This window comes from Stegostoma tigrinum, chromosome 13 (assembly GCF_030684315.1).
Source record: "Stegostoma tigrinum isolate sSteTig4 chromosome 13, sSteTig4.hap1, whole genome shotgun sequence".
Lineage (NCBI taxonomy): Eukaryota > Metazoa > Chordata > Chondrichthyes > Orectolobiformes > Stegostomatidae > Stegostoma > Stegostoma tigrinum.
Window position 1 is genome coordinate 30,667,426 of NC_081366.1, and position 17,425 is coordinate 30,684,850.

At 41.4% G+C, this 17,425-nt stretch overlaps 1 protein-coding gene across 1 annotated transcript in view; it reads right to left on the bottom strand.

Annotated features, from left to right (window-relative positions):
- Positions 1-4,571: 4,571 nt before the first annotated feature.
- Positions 4,572-17,425, bottom strand: part of sar1b (secretion associated, Ras related GTPase 1B) — a 29,106-nt gene continuing 16,252 nt past the window's right edge. The window contains exons 3-7 of the mRNA XM_048543972.2: positions 15,119-15,238; positions 13,590-13,655; positions 13,386-13,489; positions 10,837-10,968; positions 4,572-5,147 (exon numbers count right to left, since the gene is read on the bottom strand). Coding sequence (XP_048399929.1) covers positions 5,031-5,147; positions 10,837-10,968; positions 13,386-13,489; positions 13,590-13,655; positions 15,119-15,238 — 539 coding nt within the window. The 3' untranslated portion in view covers positions 4,572-5,030. The remainder of the gene's footprint in view (positions 5,148-10,836; positions 10,969-13,385; positions 13,490-13,589; positions 13,656-15,118; positions 15,239-17,425) is intronic.

Consider the following 17,425-nt stretch of genomic DNA (forward strand, 5'->3'; position numbering starts at 1 on the left):
TTACTGGTCAATTTAGAGCTCCATTTATTGAGCAACCACTGGGGAATGACGGTCGAGATAAAAATTATGGTTCACTGGGATCACACCTATGTGAATGAAGACAGGCGTAGTGATGCATACAAAAGATATATTGTCTGGGGCGGCTACTCAATGCAATTGAAGAAAATGGGTTGGATCATCATCAATTGTACAGAGGATGATATGATACAGGAGGGGGATAGAGAATAAAAGGGCATTGAGAGATTCTTAAAATCCCTACAGTGTGGAAACAGGCCCTTCAGCCCAACAAGTCCACACTGACCCTCAGAACATCTATACTCATTCCCCTATAACCCACCTAATCTACACATCCCTGAACACTATGGGCATTTTTGCATGGCCAATCCAACTAGCCTGCACATCTTTGGGCTGCAGGTAGGGGTTTTTGTCTGGGGCCGGGGTCTTTCAGTTTTCAGAACCTGTAAGAAGCTTATCATTTAATGTGTTTCATCCATTGATGAATTATTTCTTTTGCTCATCCTTTTTACATCCCCCATCATTAAAACCACACCAGAACCTAGATGTAGTGAATCTCCGTAGAGGACGAAAGGTGTGGGGTTTGGGGCTAGAGGAGGCAGGAGAATCTGTCACTATCGTACCAGGGTCTTGGCATGTCCAGGTAGTCTTTAATTCAACTTAAATGACCGCTCCAGAGTGGTTCCTGTCTGCCACAAAACAATTAGTTGTCCACCTGCTCAACGAATAATTGAGCAGGACTGAGCTTAAATCCAACAACAATAGAAAGAAAAGAGGACTACTGGAGTTGGCGGGGCAGAAGATGCATCAGGAGTAGCAATCATCAACACCTTGGACATAGCAGAATTAGAAAGTCAGATACAATCCTTCCAACAGAAAATGCAGGTCGTTACTCAAAGGTTACGTAGACCAGATACTAGCCAACCAGATGGGCTGGAATGTGTCACAAGTGACCCTAGACCCTGTTAAATTTCTAAAACCTTTACAGGATACAATAAATTTAACCATTGATCACATGGCCAACACTTCCAGGAGGCCCACAAGGCTGAGGTGCATGCCCTATACACTGGCTGGGTGTTGACTATGATCAGGACTAATTTGTTACAGCTGCATGCTCACCAAGTTCCAGTCTGCATGTCGGGTGAACAATTAATAAAGTGGGTTGGAGAAAAGGAACCCCTATGTCAACTCAGAAGTTTGACTTTAACTAATAGGGTGTTGAGTACTTGTGACAATGATAAAGGGAAATAATATGTTGGGGCAGCGTTTCATACTCCCCAACAATAATCTGACCTCAAAAGGAGCTTGTAATGTGGGAAAATATCATGAAGGAACTTGGATATCTTTAAGTAACCCACCATCTCATGCTATGATAATGGATAGTGCTGAGAAAGAGGTAGATTTGTCAAAATGTCTTCAAGGAGGGGATCACTGGGCCTCAGACAAAGAGACTTACAGACTGCAGTTTCAGTACCTATGAAAACTGTTTATTATCCATTCTGCCTGTTAATAACCAGTCTTTTCTATAATATGCCCTGTGTGGGAAATGTATTACATAGCCACAGCAGCCATGAACTACACGCCCAAGGGATATAAACAATGGCCTTTGAAAGGACACAATGTAGCTTTAAATAATGTGACCTCTGATTTGGTGAACACTACACCTACCAATCACCAGGGTGGTGATAAAAAAAATCCTCACAATCCTAATGTACAGACACAGACCACAACGTAAGGTTTGTTCCCATCGAACTACTACCCATCCTGCACCTGACAGCAGATTGGATGCACATAGTCGGAGAAGCAAAGGAAATAATTCATCAATGGATGAAACACGTTAAAATAATTAGAATTCATGCTGAAAAAAGCAAAGGAGCTATTGCGGGGCCAAACTGCAATGTTCAAATACATCCATGGGTCAGAATCCTGTTGCATGCTGATTTGAATTAACTAAGCCCTGCAAAAAGTGAGGAAGACAAGATAATGCAAAGCCTCATGTGGCAAAGAAATAATGAGGTAATACTATTCAAGTCTCTGAACCTGGGCCAATAAAGTAAAGGCACGCAACAAGTGAATTAGCCTGAGCCAACAGGAAGATGACAGCACAACTTGAGAGAGATAACAGAAAAAATAAAATGATGATACTCGGGGCATACAGCCAATGAAAACTCCGGAGGCCAACCATTGCAGAAACAGACCCTACGTCAAGAACATAGTGACGACATCCACTGCAGCGCCTGGCCAGTGTCAGCAGCAGTAGTTGCTTCTGTGGTTGGGTACTAAATTTTATATTCTATGACCATTTGGGGAATGCCAGAGGACTCTAGTGGGTGTGTTGGTAGGTCCTAGTTCAGTTTGTGGAAAATATAAGGTCTGGTTTTGTGATTGAAAACACTTAAGCAACATGTGTCTTGTTTAATACACTCAATTTGTGAGATTATGAGAATTGACTCTTCTCTCGTATAAGCCGATAACGGGAGCCAGTGTTCTGGACTCCCAATAACATTACAACAACCTATTTGCAACCAAAGTATCGTCAGAGAAGTTGCATGATAAAGTACAAAAGGCCAAGCTATTAAGAAACTAAAAATCTCAGCTGTAGTGGTAATAACAAGTCTGCAAATGTCCCAATTTCCTGGATTAGACAGGTGAATGAGAGTCCAGTCTTGGTTGTTATTCAATCACCACTACCAATAAAGTACACGACTATAGATGGCAGGCAAGGATAGAATCAACTTTGGCTGTGGCAGCTTTCAGAACATGTTTGTAGCAGTTAACAGTCCAAGCTTGAACATTATAAATGGCCACTTGAGAGACATGAATGAACCCATTATTAGGGTTGTGTCTCTGTGTGTTGTCACCGCACTGTTTAAATTCAAAGTAATACCATGGCACTTTCTTCATTACTATGCATTTGATTAAGGCTGCACAGAAATCACCAATTAGCAACAGATTAGTTTCTTCAATGTTGTTTGAGTTTGCCTTGAATACTCCTCAGAACAGGGCTGGAGTTAAAATCTGTAACTTGCGTGCTAGTTATAGATGTTGGTGTGTTTGCAGAGCTGGGAAGTTTGACAGCAGCCATTTTGTCCCCTAACTCGGTGACATCCTCAGTGCTGTTGTCTTGTGCTAGTTCAAATTTATATGGTCTGGGTTTTGCTGCTTCCGGTATGTGCCAGTTTTGGTTGTGTTGTAATGGTCGATATGTCCGGTTTAATTCAATGTGCTTGTTGATGGAGTCCGCGGATGAATGCCAAGCCTCCAAGAATTCCCTGGCTGTCCTGTTTGGCTTGTCCTATGATTGTGGTGTTGTCCCAGTTGAAAGTGTGTTTTTTTCTCGTCTGTGTTGAAACCAAGGACATCTGTTCAAACATCAACTACCAAGTAAATGACTCAATCAGATGTCCTTTGTTTCAATACGACAGATGAGAAACCCCACGCTTTCAACTGGGACAATGCTACTATCATAGGACAAGCCAAACAGACCAAGCCAGGGAATTCTTGGAGGCTTTGCATTCATCCACAGACTGTCGACAAACACACTGAATGAGACCTGATATGCCGACCATGACATCTCACAACTGGAACCGGCACCTCATTGAGCTCTGCCTTTCTACTGCGTGCCACCTTCTAGTTGAAGCTCCCTTAGAAAAAGATTGCAATCTATCATTTGATATTGTTGAAGTACATGAATCCACCTGCATGCTGTGTGTCTGTATTTTACTTCCACAAATCCACCATCTCACGTCCTTCTTTTGCAGGTGATCACCAAATAAAACATGTATAGTGATCATTATTCAAATGCATTTTGGTAAGTGTTGTCAGGCTACTGAAACAAAAAGGGACTTTAGAAAGTCAATTTTAAACAAGATTTAATTACACCAGGCAGAGACAAATGTTATTTATTTCTCTGTGTCACTATCAAGCTGTTTTGTATCAGCTGGCTGAGGGCTAGTTGGTGTTGTCATGCTCAATGACTCCTATTGCAAAAATAGAATTACACTGCCTTTATAGGTTATTCCCCCAACTATTAATTAGGCAAGAGGTGTTGATTATATTTCACATTTCTAGTACTGTCTTGGCAAGTGAATGTAGGCACAGCAGCAGATTTAAGAATTTTTTTTAAGCAAATTTCTTTTTAAAAGTCACAATCTTACTCCACAGGAAAAAAAAACACAGGAAATAACCACAGCTAGAAATCAACTCCTTATTTAGACAAATTCTGGTAAGCTTAAGGAAAAATGCTTATAGGATTACTTCATGCATGTATAATTTATTGGTGTTCTCCATATTATTTTGCGACGAGGCACAATTTAAATGTCTGAATAAAAACTAGACGTGCGTACATTTCGCATAATACTCTTTAGAAGAGCAACACAGAAATGGATAAGGAATGAATATTTGTTTCTTCTATTTTCAAGCAAGGAACTAATTGGTTACAGTCTAATTTAAAGGGTGCTCTGGGATACTCCTGAAAATGTTAAGAGTGTCATGCAGCAAGTACCAACAAATTGAGATCTCAAAAATATTTGTAATCTTCAGATACTAGAAGAATAGATGGTTACATGTTCTAAATTTATTGAACCGAACAATTTAAAAATAGTACATAAAAATTTTTACATGATCATTAAATACCACTCACATGTACGTTGCTTTCCTGTTAAAAAGTGCATTCAGATGCTAAGTTCGTCTAAGTACACTCTGTCCAAAACTGTACAGATTGATGGTTTGGTTAATGTTGTAAATCAAAGTAAGGAAACAAATATCCACCGAAATTAGAGTGTGTTACCATATTGTAACTTTAAACATACAAATTTTTAAAGATATCTTTTGAGGCCTCATACATACAGATGATTTTTTTCTTTTTAGCGCAGCCAATGCTATTGTTATTCTTCTAGAAAAACATCAAACTTTTATAACCAAACATATACCCAGAAAATGTCTATTAGGTTCAAGTTGTTTTATGTTGGTAGCTGATTTTCAGCCTTTGACAGATAACCTTCCCAAAGTCAGCTTCAGTCTATGTACTGAGCTAGCCAGCGGAAACCTTCTCCATAACCTTGTCTCTTCAGCACACTGCACATGAAGACTTCTAGTGGTCGTGCGTTAAGCTCCTTCATGGAAATATTTCCCTGTTTTGAGTGGTATAGAAAGAGAAGAAAAAATGGCAAGGTTAATTAATTGTGACATCGTTTCACAGATTGCCATTATTGCAGATCAAAATACTGTGATAACAAGTCATGAGATACAAACATTTGCATACAAAAAACTTCCAAAGTAAGTTACTTTGCTTCTAAACTACCCAAAAGTTCATAGACATCCGAACATGAAATGACCTGACAAATAACTGCATTTAAAATCCACGTTCAATCATAATATCCCATTACAGTCCTGTGAAGTGCAATCAGACAAAAATTTTACCTTGACCTACAGTTGGCCAGCTGACTGAAAACATGGTCAATAAATAAGTTTTGAGGCAACTTAAGGGAGGGAGGAGCCATTTGTGGAATACAGCACTAAGGGTCTAGACAACTGAAGGCATGGTCAAAAATGAGATTAACAAAGTCAGCTGCACAAGAGGCTGGAATTAAACAAACAAGGTTGTCAAAGGACTGTAGAACTGGAAGAGGTTATAGAGTGTGGAAAGGGCGCGTTCATATAAGGATCTGAATATCAACGAAAATTTCAAATTTATGGTATTGCTGAAATGGGAATCAACAGAAGTCAGCCAGTCAGCAGCACAGTAATAATGGAAGTGATTGCTGATCTTAATTCAGAGGATGAATCACTTTTCAGAGTGTTTTTAAACTGGATGTGAGCACTGAAGAACATAAAGACAATACACGAAACGCCAGAAAGTAGGAGGGGAACTCAGTTGACATTAAATGCTCAAAATACAAAAAACACTTACAGCGATCTAACAAATGGCCAACTGAAATGGACAAAAGCAAACATACACCAGATCACTAAAAAATGTAGATCATCAAGATATTGTGCTGTAGAAGATTTTCCTCTTCCTCTGATACCAGAGTTGACGGACAGAATAGAAATGGTTATGTTGTTTGAATCTGTTCAGCCTTGGCAGAATGCATAGAAGTCAAACCATGACAGAGATGGTAAATTAGATGGTAAATATTTTGAAATAAAGCAAAAGTTCCTCCTATCCTATTTGCTTTACAGGTGCTAATATAATGGCAAAGTACAAGAAAGACTCTTTCTTTTCCTTGGAGTTCTTAAAAACAATGCATTACAGATACTGGAGTACCTGTGACATAAGTGCTTTCAGTAATTGTTAGATTTGTCATTTCAGCTTGATTGAAGGCAAACTCATATCCTGGTCATAAAAACTGGAAAAAAAAACTGGATGCTGAAAATCAGGAACAAAAACAGAAGTTGCAGGAAAAGCGCGGCAGGTGTGGCAGCATCTTTAGAAAAAAAAGTCAGAGTTAACGTTTTGGGTCTGATGGCCCTTCATCAGGAACCCTCAAGATCCCTCTTGATGAAGGGTCACCCAACCCGAAACGCTAACTCTGACTTTTCCTCCACAGATGGTGTCAGACCTGCTGAGATTTTCCAGCAACTTCTGTATTTGTTCATACCTTGGTCATGTTTGACTTGAAGGACCAGCATTTTCATCAGCTGTGGTATTTGGTAGAATTCTGATAAGAATTTTGTTACTGTTAAGCCCTATCTGTAGTTGCAAATAGGACAGGATAAGACAGATGATTGGTTTTGGACAAGCTGTCAGCTCAGGATTTCTACTGCTCGCACTTACACTGCGCTTTTGTTTAGCTCTCGCTTACACTAGGCACACACTGTTTCCTTTAGATTTGTTTGAACATTCAGCAACAATTCTTAGCAAATCTTTCCCAGGAATCTTGTTAGTAACTTCAGTCTTTAGTGAAATTTTCAGTGCCCCCGTGGCTCACGTACACTGGCAATGAAAGTTTGGAATGTGACTGTCTTTGAAGTGAGCTGATCTACAATATTTTTTATTCTTGGTGACCACTGTGCTCTTTCTCTCGCTCTCTCTCTCTCTCTCTCTCCCCCCCCAACCTTTCCTTCACGAAGGTTTTGGTTAGGTTACCACCTCCTAAATGAATGTCCTTCTCTCCCACAACTTGTTTAAATTCCTCAAGACAGGTCTTACGCTTCCCAAAGCACCAAACAGACTTATGAAATGACACAACTTTGGCCAAAATTCTAAATGTGGTGTGTCATCCCTTTGCTTACTTTTTGGAAATACAGAAAACAAATCACTGAAAACTTGTACCACAGAAAGATGCCATTCAGCCCATCATGTCTGTGCAGCTGTTTATTTACAAACAGCATCATGCTAACTCCAAAGTCGCTCACCCTCAAGTATCAATTGAAGTTCTTTATAAAATAATTTATGAAATCAGCTTCTACCACCTTTTCACACAGAATGATCCAAATCCTAAAGTTTGAGTGGAACTTTTGTCATCTCACCAGTCTTTTCTTCAATAATATTGAATCTATGATCGAAATGTTGTGCTGAGGCTGTGGCCCAGTTGAAAAACAATGGGTTAGTCACTCCATACACGTACAAACTAACACAGACACAAATCATGGTAATAAAATGTGAGGCTGGATGAACACAGCAGGCCAAGCAGCATCTCAGGAGCACAAAAGCTGACGTTTCGGGCCTAGACCCTTCATCAGAGAGGGGGATGGGGAGAGGGAACTGGAATAAATAGGGAGAGAGGGGGAGGCGGACCGAAGATGGAGAGTAAAGAAGATAGGTGGAGAGAGTATAGGTGGGGAGGTAGGGAGGGGTAAGGTCAGTCCAGGGAAGACGGACAAGTCAAGGAGGTGGGATGAGGTTAGTAGGTAGATGGGGGTGCGGCTTGGGGTGGGAGGAAGGGATGGGTGAGAGGAAGAACCGGTTAGGGAGGCAGAGACAGGTTGGACTGGTTTTGGGATGCAGTGGGTGAGGGGAAGAGCTGGGCTGGTTGTGTGGTGCAGTGGGGGGAGGGGACGAACTGGGCTGGTTTAGGGATGAAGTAGGGGAAGGGGAGATTTTGAAACTGGTGAAGTCCACATTGATACCATATGGCTGCGGGGTTCCCAGGCGGAATATGAGTTGCTGTTCCTGCAACCTTCGGGTGGCATCATTGCGGCAGTGCAGGAGGCCCATGATGGACATGTCATCTAGAGAATGGGAGGGGGAGTGGAAATGGTTTGCGACTGGGAGGTGCAGTTGTTTGTTGCGAACTGAGCGGAGGTGTTCTGCAAAGCGGTCCCCAAGCCTCCGCTTGGTTTCCCCAATGTAGAGGAAGCCGCACTGGGTACAGTGGATGCAGTATACCACATTAAGCAGAGGTTCACCTGCACATCTGCCAATGTGGAATGTCATCTTGGGGCCTGGGATAGGGGTGAGGGAAGAGGTGTGGGGACAAGTGTAGCATTTCCTGCGGTTGCAGGGGAAGGTGCCGGGTGTGGTGGGGTTGGAGGGCAGTGTGGAGCGAACAAGGGAGTCACGGAGAGAGTGGTCTCTCCGGAAAGCAGACATGGGTGGGGATAGAAAAATGTCTTGGGTGGTGGGGTCGGATTGTAAATGGCGGAAGTGTCGGAGGATGATGCGTTGTATCCGGAGGTTGGTAGGGTGGTGTGTGAGAACGAGGGGGATCCTCTTAGGGCGGTTGTGGCGGGGGCGGGGTGTGAGGGATGTGTTGCGGGAAATACGGGAGACGCGGTCAAGGGCGTTCTCGATCACCTCTCAGTCTCCTTCTCAGACAACCAGCTTGTAACTGATGTCCATTTCAAGCCCACCGACTCCCACAGCTACCTAGAATACACCTCCTCCCACCCACCCTCCTGCAAAAATTCCATCCCCTATTCCCAATTCCTCCGCCTCCGCCGCATCTGCTCCCACGATAAGACATTCCACTCCCGCACATCCCAGATGTCCAAGTTCTTTAAGACTCCTCCCTCACAGACACAAATCATGGTTCATTACACAAATCCTTCTAATGAACATTATTTTCCAGATTGGCAAGACTGCATTCATAGGGTTTCATTCTTGCATAATCGGATTGCAACGCCTGCCCACCTCTGCCTACCTAGTCACCTCGATGATCCCTAAGTATTATTGTTCACTTCCACTTCTTTCTCATCTACATAATGCATCTCCTTGATAATACCTGAAAATTAAGATTAAGGTTATTTGAAAAGCACTGAATTATCTTACAACTAACAGGCTGTAAAATGCTCCGTCTTCCATGAAGGATTGTTTCTCCAGTTAAGCATAATGACTTACTTCCTTATCCTCATCATTGAATCCACCCATGCCACAGGGCTATTTTATGGTAAATCAATGCTTGCAATCTTTAGCCATATTCAAGCCTAAAGGAAGCTTGTAACACCATATCCCCTTCAACACAATAACTACCTTTGCCTATTTCAGCTAATGAGACTAAAAGCCTTTCTTATAAACTTCAACTAAACCAATATGGTCCTAAATGGTCTTCTCTCCTCCACACTTTGATTAACTGCAATTTATTGAAAACACTGCCAACACTGTTGCACCCAACCAGCAACTTTGTACTTCTTGCTGAACTACACTGGATTCTGGTCCAGAAGGATATCAATTTTAAAATTCTCACCCTAATACTCAGCTTGCTTTGCTGTACGTACATCATGAGGATTCAGCTGGTTTAAAAGGTACGCTACAAATTTCCAAGGCCTCTGGAAGTTGGGCCCAGAAATATGGGTGAGCGGCACAGGATTAAAACAGTAGTTAAGAGCAACATTCCGACATGATTACTACTTTGAGGAGTTTCAGGCCTTCCCTCCGAACTCTCCATTCTTGTCAATCTAGTTTCTCATGCATTACCTCTCATTTCAGCCCACGTAAACATTTGTCCAACCATCAAGACTACATGCCTAGCTAAGTGCCTCCTGTTCCTTCTTGGAATCTGCAACCAATTTTGCATTATTTAGCTTGATATCCAATTTCATCTTTGCCTCTGTGATGTTTTTCTTATTTAAAAGTTCAATGTAAATGCAAGGTGTTAGCAAAATAAAAACAGAAAATGCTGCAAATACTTACAACGAACAAACAAACGAATGATTTAAATGATTTTATTGTCACATTTATTTTACAGGCAGCATCTGCAGACAGGTTTTCCCAATCTTGATGAACAGTCACAGACCTGAAAGTCAACATTTGCTTCTCTGTTTCCCTTTCTGCAGATGCTACCTGGCCTGAGCGTTTCCAGCATTTTTGAGTTTTAACTTCAGATTACCTATGGTAGTCAGAGATAATGGGAACTGGAGATGCTGGAGAATCCAAGATAACAAAGTGTGAAGCTGGATGAACACAGCAGGCCACACAGCATCTCAAGAGCACAAAAGCTGACGTTTCGGCCCTAGACCCTTCATCGGAGAGGGGGATAGGGAGAGGGTTCTGAAATAAATAGGGAGAGAGGGGGAGGCGGACCGAAGATGGAGAGAAAAGAAGATAGGTGGAGAGGAGAGTATAGATGGGGAGGTAGGGAGGGGGATAGGTCAGTCTGGGGAGGACCCTTTCCCCATCCCCCTCTCTGATGAAGGGTCTAGGCCTGAAACGTCAGCTTTTGTGGTCCCAAGATGCTGCTTGGCTTGCTGTGTTCATCCAGCTTCACACTAGATTACCTATGGTATTTTGTTTTCAAATTGTTGTTACTGAATTTGCCCTGAAGTACAAATAGATAGGGAACTATTTCCAGATTAATAAATAATTGCTTGAATAGACTTCAATCAGAAATTAGATGATTGTCACTCAGGGTTGAATAAAGCAGTTATAGAATTGAGCCTTACCTTTCCTGTTGTTTGTCCATATAACCCAAACAGCTCTCGAAACTTCTCTTCGCTGATTGCCTCAGGTCGGTCAATTTTGTTACCAAGGATAAGAATAGGCACATTTCCAACGGTTTCATCAGTCATTAGTGCCTACAGGAAATAGTTAACCAAGTCAATGGTTACATTCATCTATGTGCAGTATGTATATACACATGCAACATTTTTCTTGAGGCTTACCCTACTCTTTTTAATTATTCTAATTAAGGAGTAAAATCTGGTTTCAAGGTAATCAAACGTAAGTCATTAGTCTGACACATCGAAGTGCCAGCTCTAAGAATTTTATCTTGCATCTTCAAGACAGATTCTAAATCATTAGTGTTTGGTGTGCAGATTCAATTGTACATATTCTGTCAGAGTTATACATTGGTGTTTACATTATAAGAGAAAGATTTTCAAGGAGCTTATTTAAACATGAGATTTATAACAATTTCCTGATGAATAGTTTTGAACTTCAAACATTTCAGGATCCGTGATACACCGAAATCAATGCCACAGTGACGTTATAGCCATAAATCAAATATAGAGTGCAGTACTATTCCTATTCACAAATTTTGCTAATCACTTGCATGCCTTGATTTTAAGACTTTTATTCTCATTTCTAAATCCCTCACTTGCCTTACCCATCTCCATCTCTTACCTCAAAGAACTTCACAACTGTCCAAGAAATGCATACTCTTATGCATTCCCAATCATTAACTGGTCTCCACTGATGGCAGGCCTTTAGTTTCCAAGGCCCCTAGTTCTGGAATTCCCTTGCAACACCTCTGCCCCGCTACCACTATTTTGCCTTTTAACAGTTCATAAAACTAACTTCTTCGATCAAGCCACTGGTCACCTGACCTCATCTTTCTTGTGGCATTGTCTCAAGTCATACTTTAGACCATACGACATAGAAGCAGCGATAAGCCCACAGACTGCTCCACTAACCGCTGAAGTCACGGCTGATCTGATAAATCTTCAACTGTACTTTCCTGTCTTTGCTCCATAATCTTAGATTTTAAATCAGGAAGGGAATCCATTTCTGCCCTGAACTTACTTACTGATAGTCTCTACAGCCTTCTGTGATCAAGAATTCCACAGATTCATCACCATAAGAAATGAAATTTCTCATCTCTTTCTTAAATGTATGCTAATTTCCTCTGAGACTGCAGTCCCTGGTCCTAGACGCTCGCACAAATGGAAACATGCTGCCAAGTCCCCTCAAGAACCTTGCACGCTTAGGTGAACATTTATAATTGTATGCACATATGAACATTTTACACGTTACGTGCCGATATGAACAGAAAGAGTTTCTCATTCAATCACTCTTTACAGAACTCAAATTCCATTTCAATTTACTTGGAATTCCTCTTTGTCCTCAAAGTCTTTGGATGTGTCGGTTAGATCCTGGTGTTTTGTCTTTCTTTAGCTTAGCCAGTTATTCAAAGTCTTCATTTTTATTCAGTTCTCTCTAATCCTTAAAACAGTTCAGACATCTATCCCCTTCGCTAGCAATATAAAGTACTTGCAATATTTCCCTGTCAAGTTCCATTTATTCAAAAAATAACTACCCCACCTCCCAATTCCCACTTTGGCTAAAGAAATCTTAAATACAATGTATTTACGGAATCCTTCTAAAGAATAACACAAAATCTCACTCTGCTTTCCTCAACTCTCAGTATCCATGCTTATTATTTTCAGCATTATATACACAAAGTGAATAATCGGATTGAATTTTAGTTTCTTCTTCATGCTTTACCTACAGCATTTTTACTAGTCTCATTTTAAAATGGGATTTCTTTTACGGGTGGCACTTTTTAAAAACAAAACCTTCTTGATCATTGGACGATAGTCAGAAATAAGACAAATCATACTTTGGCTGGCATACTAATTTCAACCTAAAAATGCTCCATTCCAAACCTGAACTTTATTTTGGAAATAATTTCTTCCGTTTGGACTTACAATTGTTGCTCTAAAGATCATCACCTACATTTAACTCACATAAATGAATGATTCAGGAGTAGACATTTGTCAATTGTCTGTTCGTGGAACTGTCCAAACTATAAGGAAACTTGTTCCTGAATAAATATTTCACCAACTTAATATACTTTACTGGATTTTATTTGAACAATTCTGTTCCACATTCTCATCCTACTCAATATTCGCACTTGAGCAAAATTCCCATTTTGGAATTACTGCCTTGACTGTTACCAGTTCATGTGGTTGTATGGAGTCTTATTGTTTCTTGGTTTGGATTAAGGTATTCACAACAAGAGAGAGGCAAGGAAAACCAAAATCTGATTGCAACATTCATAATCCAAATGGAAATTACCCCAAGTTTCCCCCTGTTACTTCTGCTGAAAAAGGTACAAGATGTGGATGAGGACGAGTTCAGGCTTGCTTATATCTCAGTAGTCAAAATTCCCCACTGAAACTCATTGCTCAATATCACTAGAAATTACGTGCAGACAGCTAAAATGCACGAGTTCTAGGTGACATGGAAATATTCGCATGAAATGTTTACTTACATCAAGCTCTGCTTTAGATTCTGCCAGACGCTCACAGTCTGCGCAGTCAACCAGGAAGACAATAGCATTGATAGCCGGGAGGTAGTTTTTCCAGACTCTGCGGGCTTTAAGAAAAAGGGACAGAAAATAATTGAAGTTGACCAAAAAAAAAAAGGCATATTTTTACAAAATCTTCTAAAGATCCCATCAACAATGGAGCTATACCTTGTGTATGGCCACCTAGATCAAAAGTAGTAAAAGTCATCCCGGCGATTGTCAGCTCTTCTGAGGCTTTAGTAGAAAAAGAAAACTGGTTATTTATATGGAAAATTTCTAGCACTCATTGACATATGAATATTTAATCACCTTTAAAATCATTGCACAATACTTTTAAAATTTCACTAATTATCCTTCTGCAGTGGCAGGTTCAGCATTTATTTTCTATAATAAGCCAGCAATTTAAGAGCAGTCTACTTACTATGTTGATTTGAATTTATAATTACCAATACAGAAACAGGTTAACTACAGAAACATACAAAATAGGACTAGTAGGCGATGTGGCTCTCTGAGCCTGCTTTACCATTCAATAGGATCATGGCTGATCATCTAACTCAGTACCCTGTTCCTGCTTTCTCTGCTTTTGATTCTTTAGCCTCAAGAACCACATCCACCTCCTCAGATATTCAATGTTTGGGCCTCAGCTGCTTTCTGTGGCAGAGAACTTCACACACTCACCAGACTCTGCATGAAGAGTGCGTTTATCTCAGTCCTAAATGTCCTACCCTGGAACTTTAAACTGAGATCCCCTGTTCTAAACTCCCCCTATTGTTGGGAACATCCTGACCGTATTTAGCCTGTCTCGTCCTGCTGGAGTTTTTTAGGCTATGAGAACTGCCCTCATTCTTCTAAACTCCACTGAATATAGTCCTAATCGACCAAGTCTCTTCACATGGCAGTCCTACCTTCCCAGGAATTAATCTACTAAACTTTTGTCGCACACCCTCCATAGCCAGAATGTCTCCCCTCAAATAAGGAGGCCAAAACTCCACACAACACTCCAGGTTTGATTTCACCAAGGGCACGTACGATTGCTCCAGTACTAGAGGCCTCTTGCTATGAAGGTCAACATACCATCTGCTTTCTTAATAGCTTGCACTTGTACGCTTACTTATTAGAATTAGTATTTAACTTTTAATATCCCACATGGTGTGATTGGTTCTATCAAGCCATTCTTTCACTCCACAATCCACACAGATGCCAGACTAGAACGAAGGATTCTTCTTTCAAAGTCCATATGAGTACTAAGGGAAACAAGGCTAAGTATACGAAGAAATAAGGATCAATAGCTGAAAACCCTCCAATCGATTACAATTTTGTTTGCACTTCCACAATCAATTGACATGAGAACAGAAAAACAAGATTATTTCACTTGATAGCCATTTGAAGGCAAGAAGAAAAGTTGTTGGAACAAAGCAAAGGGAATTTTAATCGGCACCTAACAATTATATACGCTTGGGAGCACACAATGTTGACCTGGGTTACCCATTTCCATAACACACGCATAAAAAATTTAAGAAACAAATGTTCCATACATGAAGTCCTATCGGGCTCAAAATGTTACAAGTTCTGCTTTTCATAGATGCTGTCAGATTTGCTGAGATTTTCCAGCACTTCCTATTTTTATTATATATGCGCATTGATGTTTCCTTGACATCATAATCCAAAGGATGAATCCTTGATGACACACAACTTACTTGGATGTAGCGTTGGCACATGTTGTGCCAGTCTATCGTCTTTGAGCATGTGCAACAGAGTAGTCTTTCCAGCATTGTCCAGTCCTAGAAATACTAATTTTCCTGATTTCTTGTACAATCCTAGAATAAATAAATATTTCAACTGTTAAAGAAAATATGTTGCAATTAAGTAAAAACTAGAAGGTAACACATTTCCAATTCATCAATTCCAAAAATTTTTTGAAAATAAATATTGTACTTTATATTTTCCAAAACACATGTTCAAGATGACACAAGGCATGGGCTAAGTGGGGAGGGGGGGGCGCGGTGGAGTGGATTGGAGTGAGAACTTGAGGGGGACATGGTGGGGCGGGGGGGGGGGGGGGGGGGGGGGGGGGGCACAATAGACCCTCTCTCCCAAACTGCACTTCTCCCACACACAACAAACGGGTTGTGCCCCGGGGAAGGGCGAGAGGGGCATGGTGGATGGGGTGGAGTCCTCTCTTCCTGGTCTTCATCAAACCCTCCTGAAAAACCACATAAATGCACACAAACCATTTAAAGCACACGTAGTTCGCATGCACTGACATCAGCAAAACGTTTTTGTGTTAAATATACAGGAGTTCTGAATCAAGAGTGCTGCAACCTTTTCTAATGTTACAAGTTTCCTTTACACTTCACTTACACATGGATACTCCTCGAATGATGTAAATTTTCTATAGAGCAGAATGTTTAATTCTCATTGGATGGTGCGTGGCAAGGTAAATTTGGCTTTCGTCATATGCAGCTACAACTTTAATCCTACCATATTTATAAACCGTTTACTAGATAACAGTAGCATGAGATTAAAGGACCAAAAAAGCCTTTGCTCAAACTGCTTCAGTATCACATACAAATAATGACCACATCTACTGCTCAAACAGAACAATTCATACGGTTTAACACAAAGTGAATTTCAAACCAGACGTTTTGTTATATACCTTAGGCAGATCAGCATTCTTAATAAATTCTGAACTGAGTTTGAAATGTGCAACAGAACAGTCTATATATGCAATGGCTTTTCCGTAGACCCTGCCAGCGAGCTATAGCATAGAACAACAGGTCAAAAGCAAATGTTGTGCAGTGCAATTATGGAAAATAATTAAGCCCTAGAAATGCACTTGTAATTTTCTCACATAATAATCACATATCAAGGAAAACAAACAAATCATTTTCTGTTCAGCTGACAAAGTGTGGAGCTGGATGAACACAGCAGGCCAAGCAGCATCTCAGGAGCACAAAAGCTGACGTTTCGGGCCTAGACCCTTCATCAGAGAGGGGGATGGGGAGAGGGAACTGGAATAAACAGGGAGAGAGGGGGAGGTGGACCGAAGATGGAGAGAAAAGAAGATAGGTGGAGAGGAGAGTATAGGTGAGGTGGTAGGGAGGGGATAGGTCAGTCCAGGGAAGATGGACAGGTCAAGGAGGCGGGGTGAGGTGGTAGGTAGGAAATGGAGGTGCGGCTTGAGGTGGGAGGACGGGATGGGTGAGAGGAAGAACAGGTTAGGGAAGCAGAGACAGGCTGGGCTGGTTTTGGGATGCAGTGGGGGGAGGGGACGAACTGGGCTGGTTTTGGGATGCAGTGGGGGAAGGGGAGATTTTGAAGCTGGTGAAGTCCACATTGATACCATTGGGCTGCAGGGTTCCCAAGCGGAATATGAGTTGCTGTTCCTGCAACCTTCGGGTGGCATCATTGTGGCACTGCAGGAGGCCCATGATGGACATGTCGTCTGAGGAATGGGAGGGGGAGTTGAAATGGTTAGCGACTGAGAGGTGCAGTTGTTTGTTGCAAACCGAGCTGAGGTGTTCTGCAAAGCAGTCCCCAAGCCTCCGCTTGGTTTCCCCAATGTCGAGGACGCCTACCTACCACCTCTCCCACCTCCTTGACCTGTCCATCTTCCCTGGACTGACCTATCCTCCCTACCTCCTCACCTATACTCTCCTCTCTACCTATCTTGTTTTCTCTCCATCTTCGGTCCACCTCCCCCTCTCTCCCTATTTATTCCAGTTCCCTCTCCGATGAAGGGTCTAGGCCCAAAACGTCACCTTTTGTGCTCCTAAGATGCTGCTTGGCCTACTGTGTTCATCCAGCTCCACACTTTGTTATCTTGGATTCTCCAGCCTCTGCAGTTCCCATTATCACATTTTCTGTTCAGCTATCTGCTTTCAGGATCATAAGTATTTGGCAGTAATCACCAATATATTGAGTTTCTATCTGACACACCCAATCCTTGTATATAAAGTCATTTGAGTTTGGATATGACATGCTAAGAAAACACGTCTACTTGC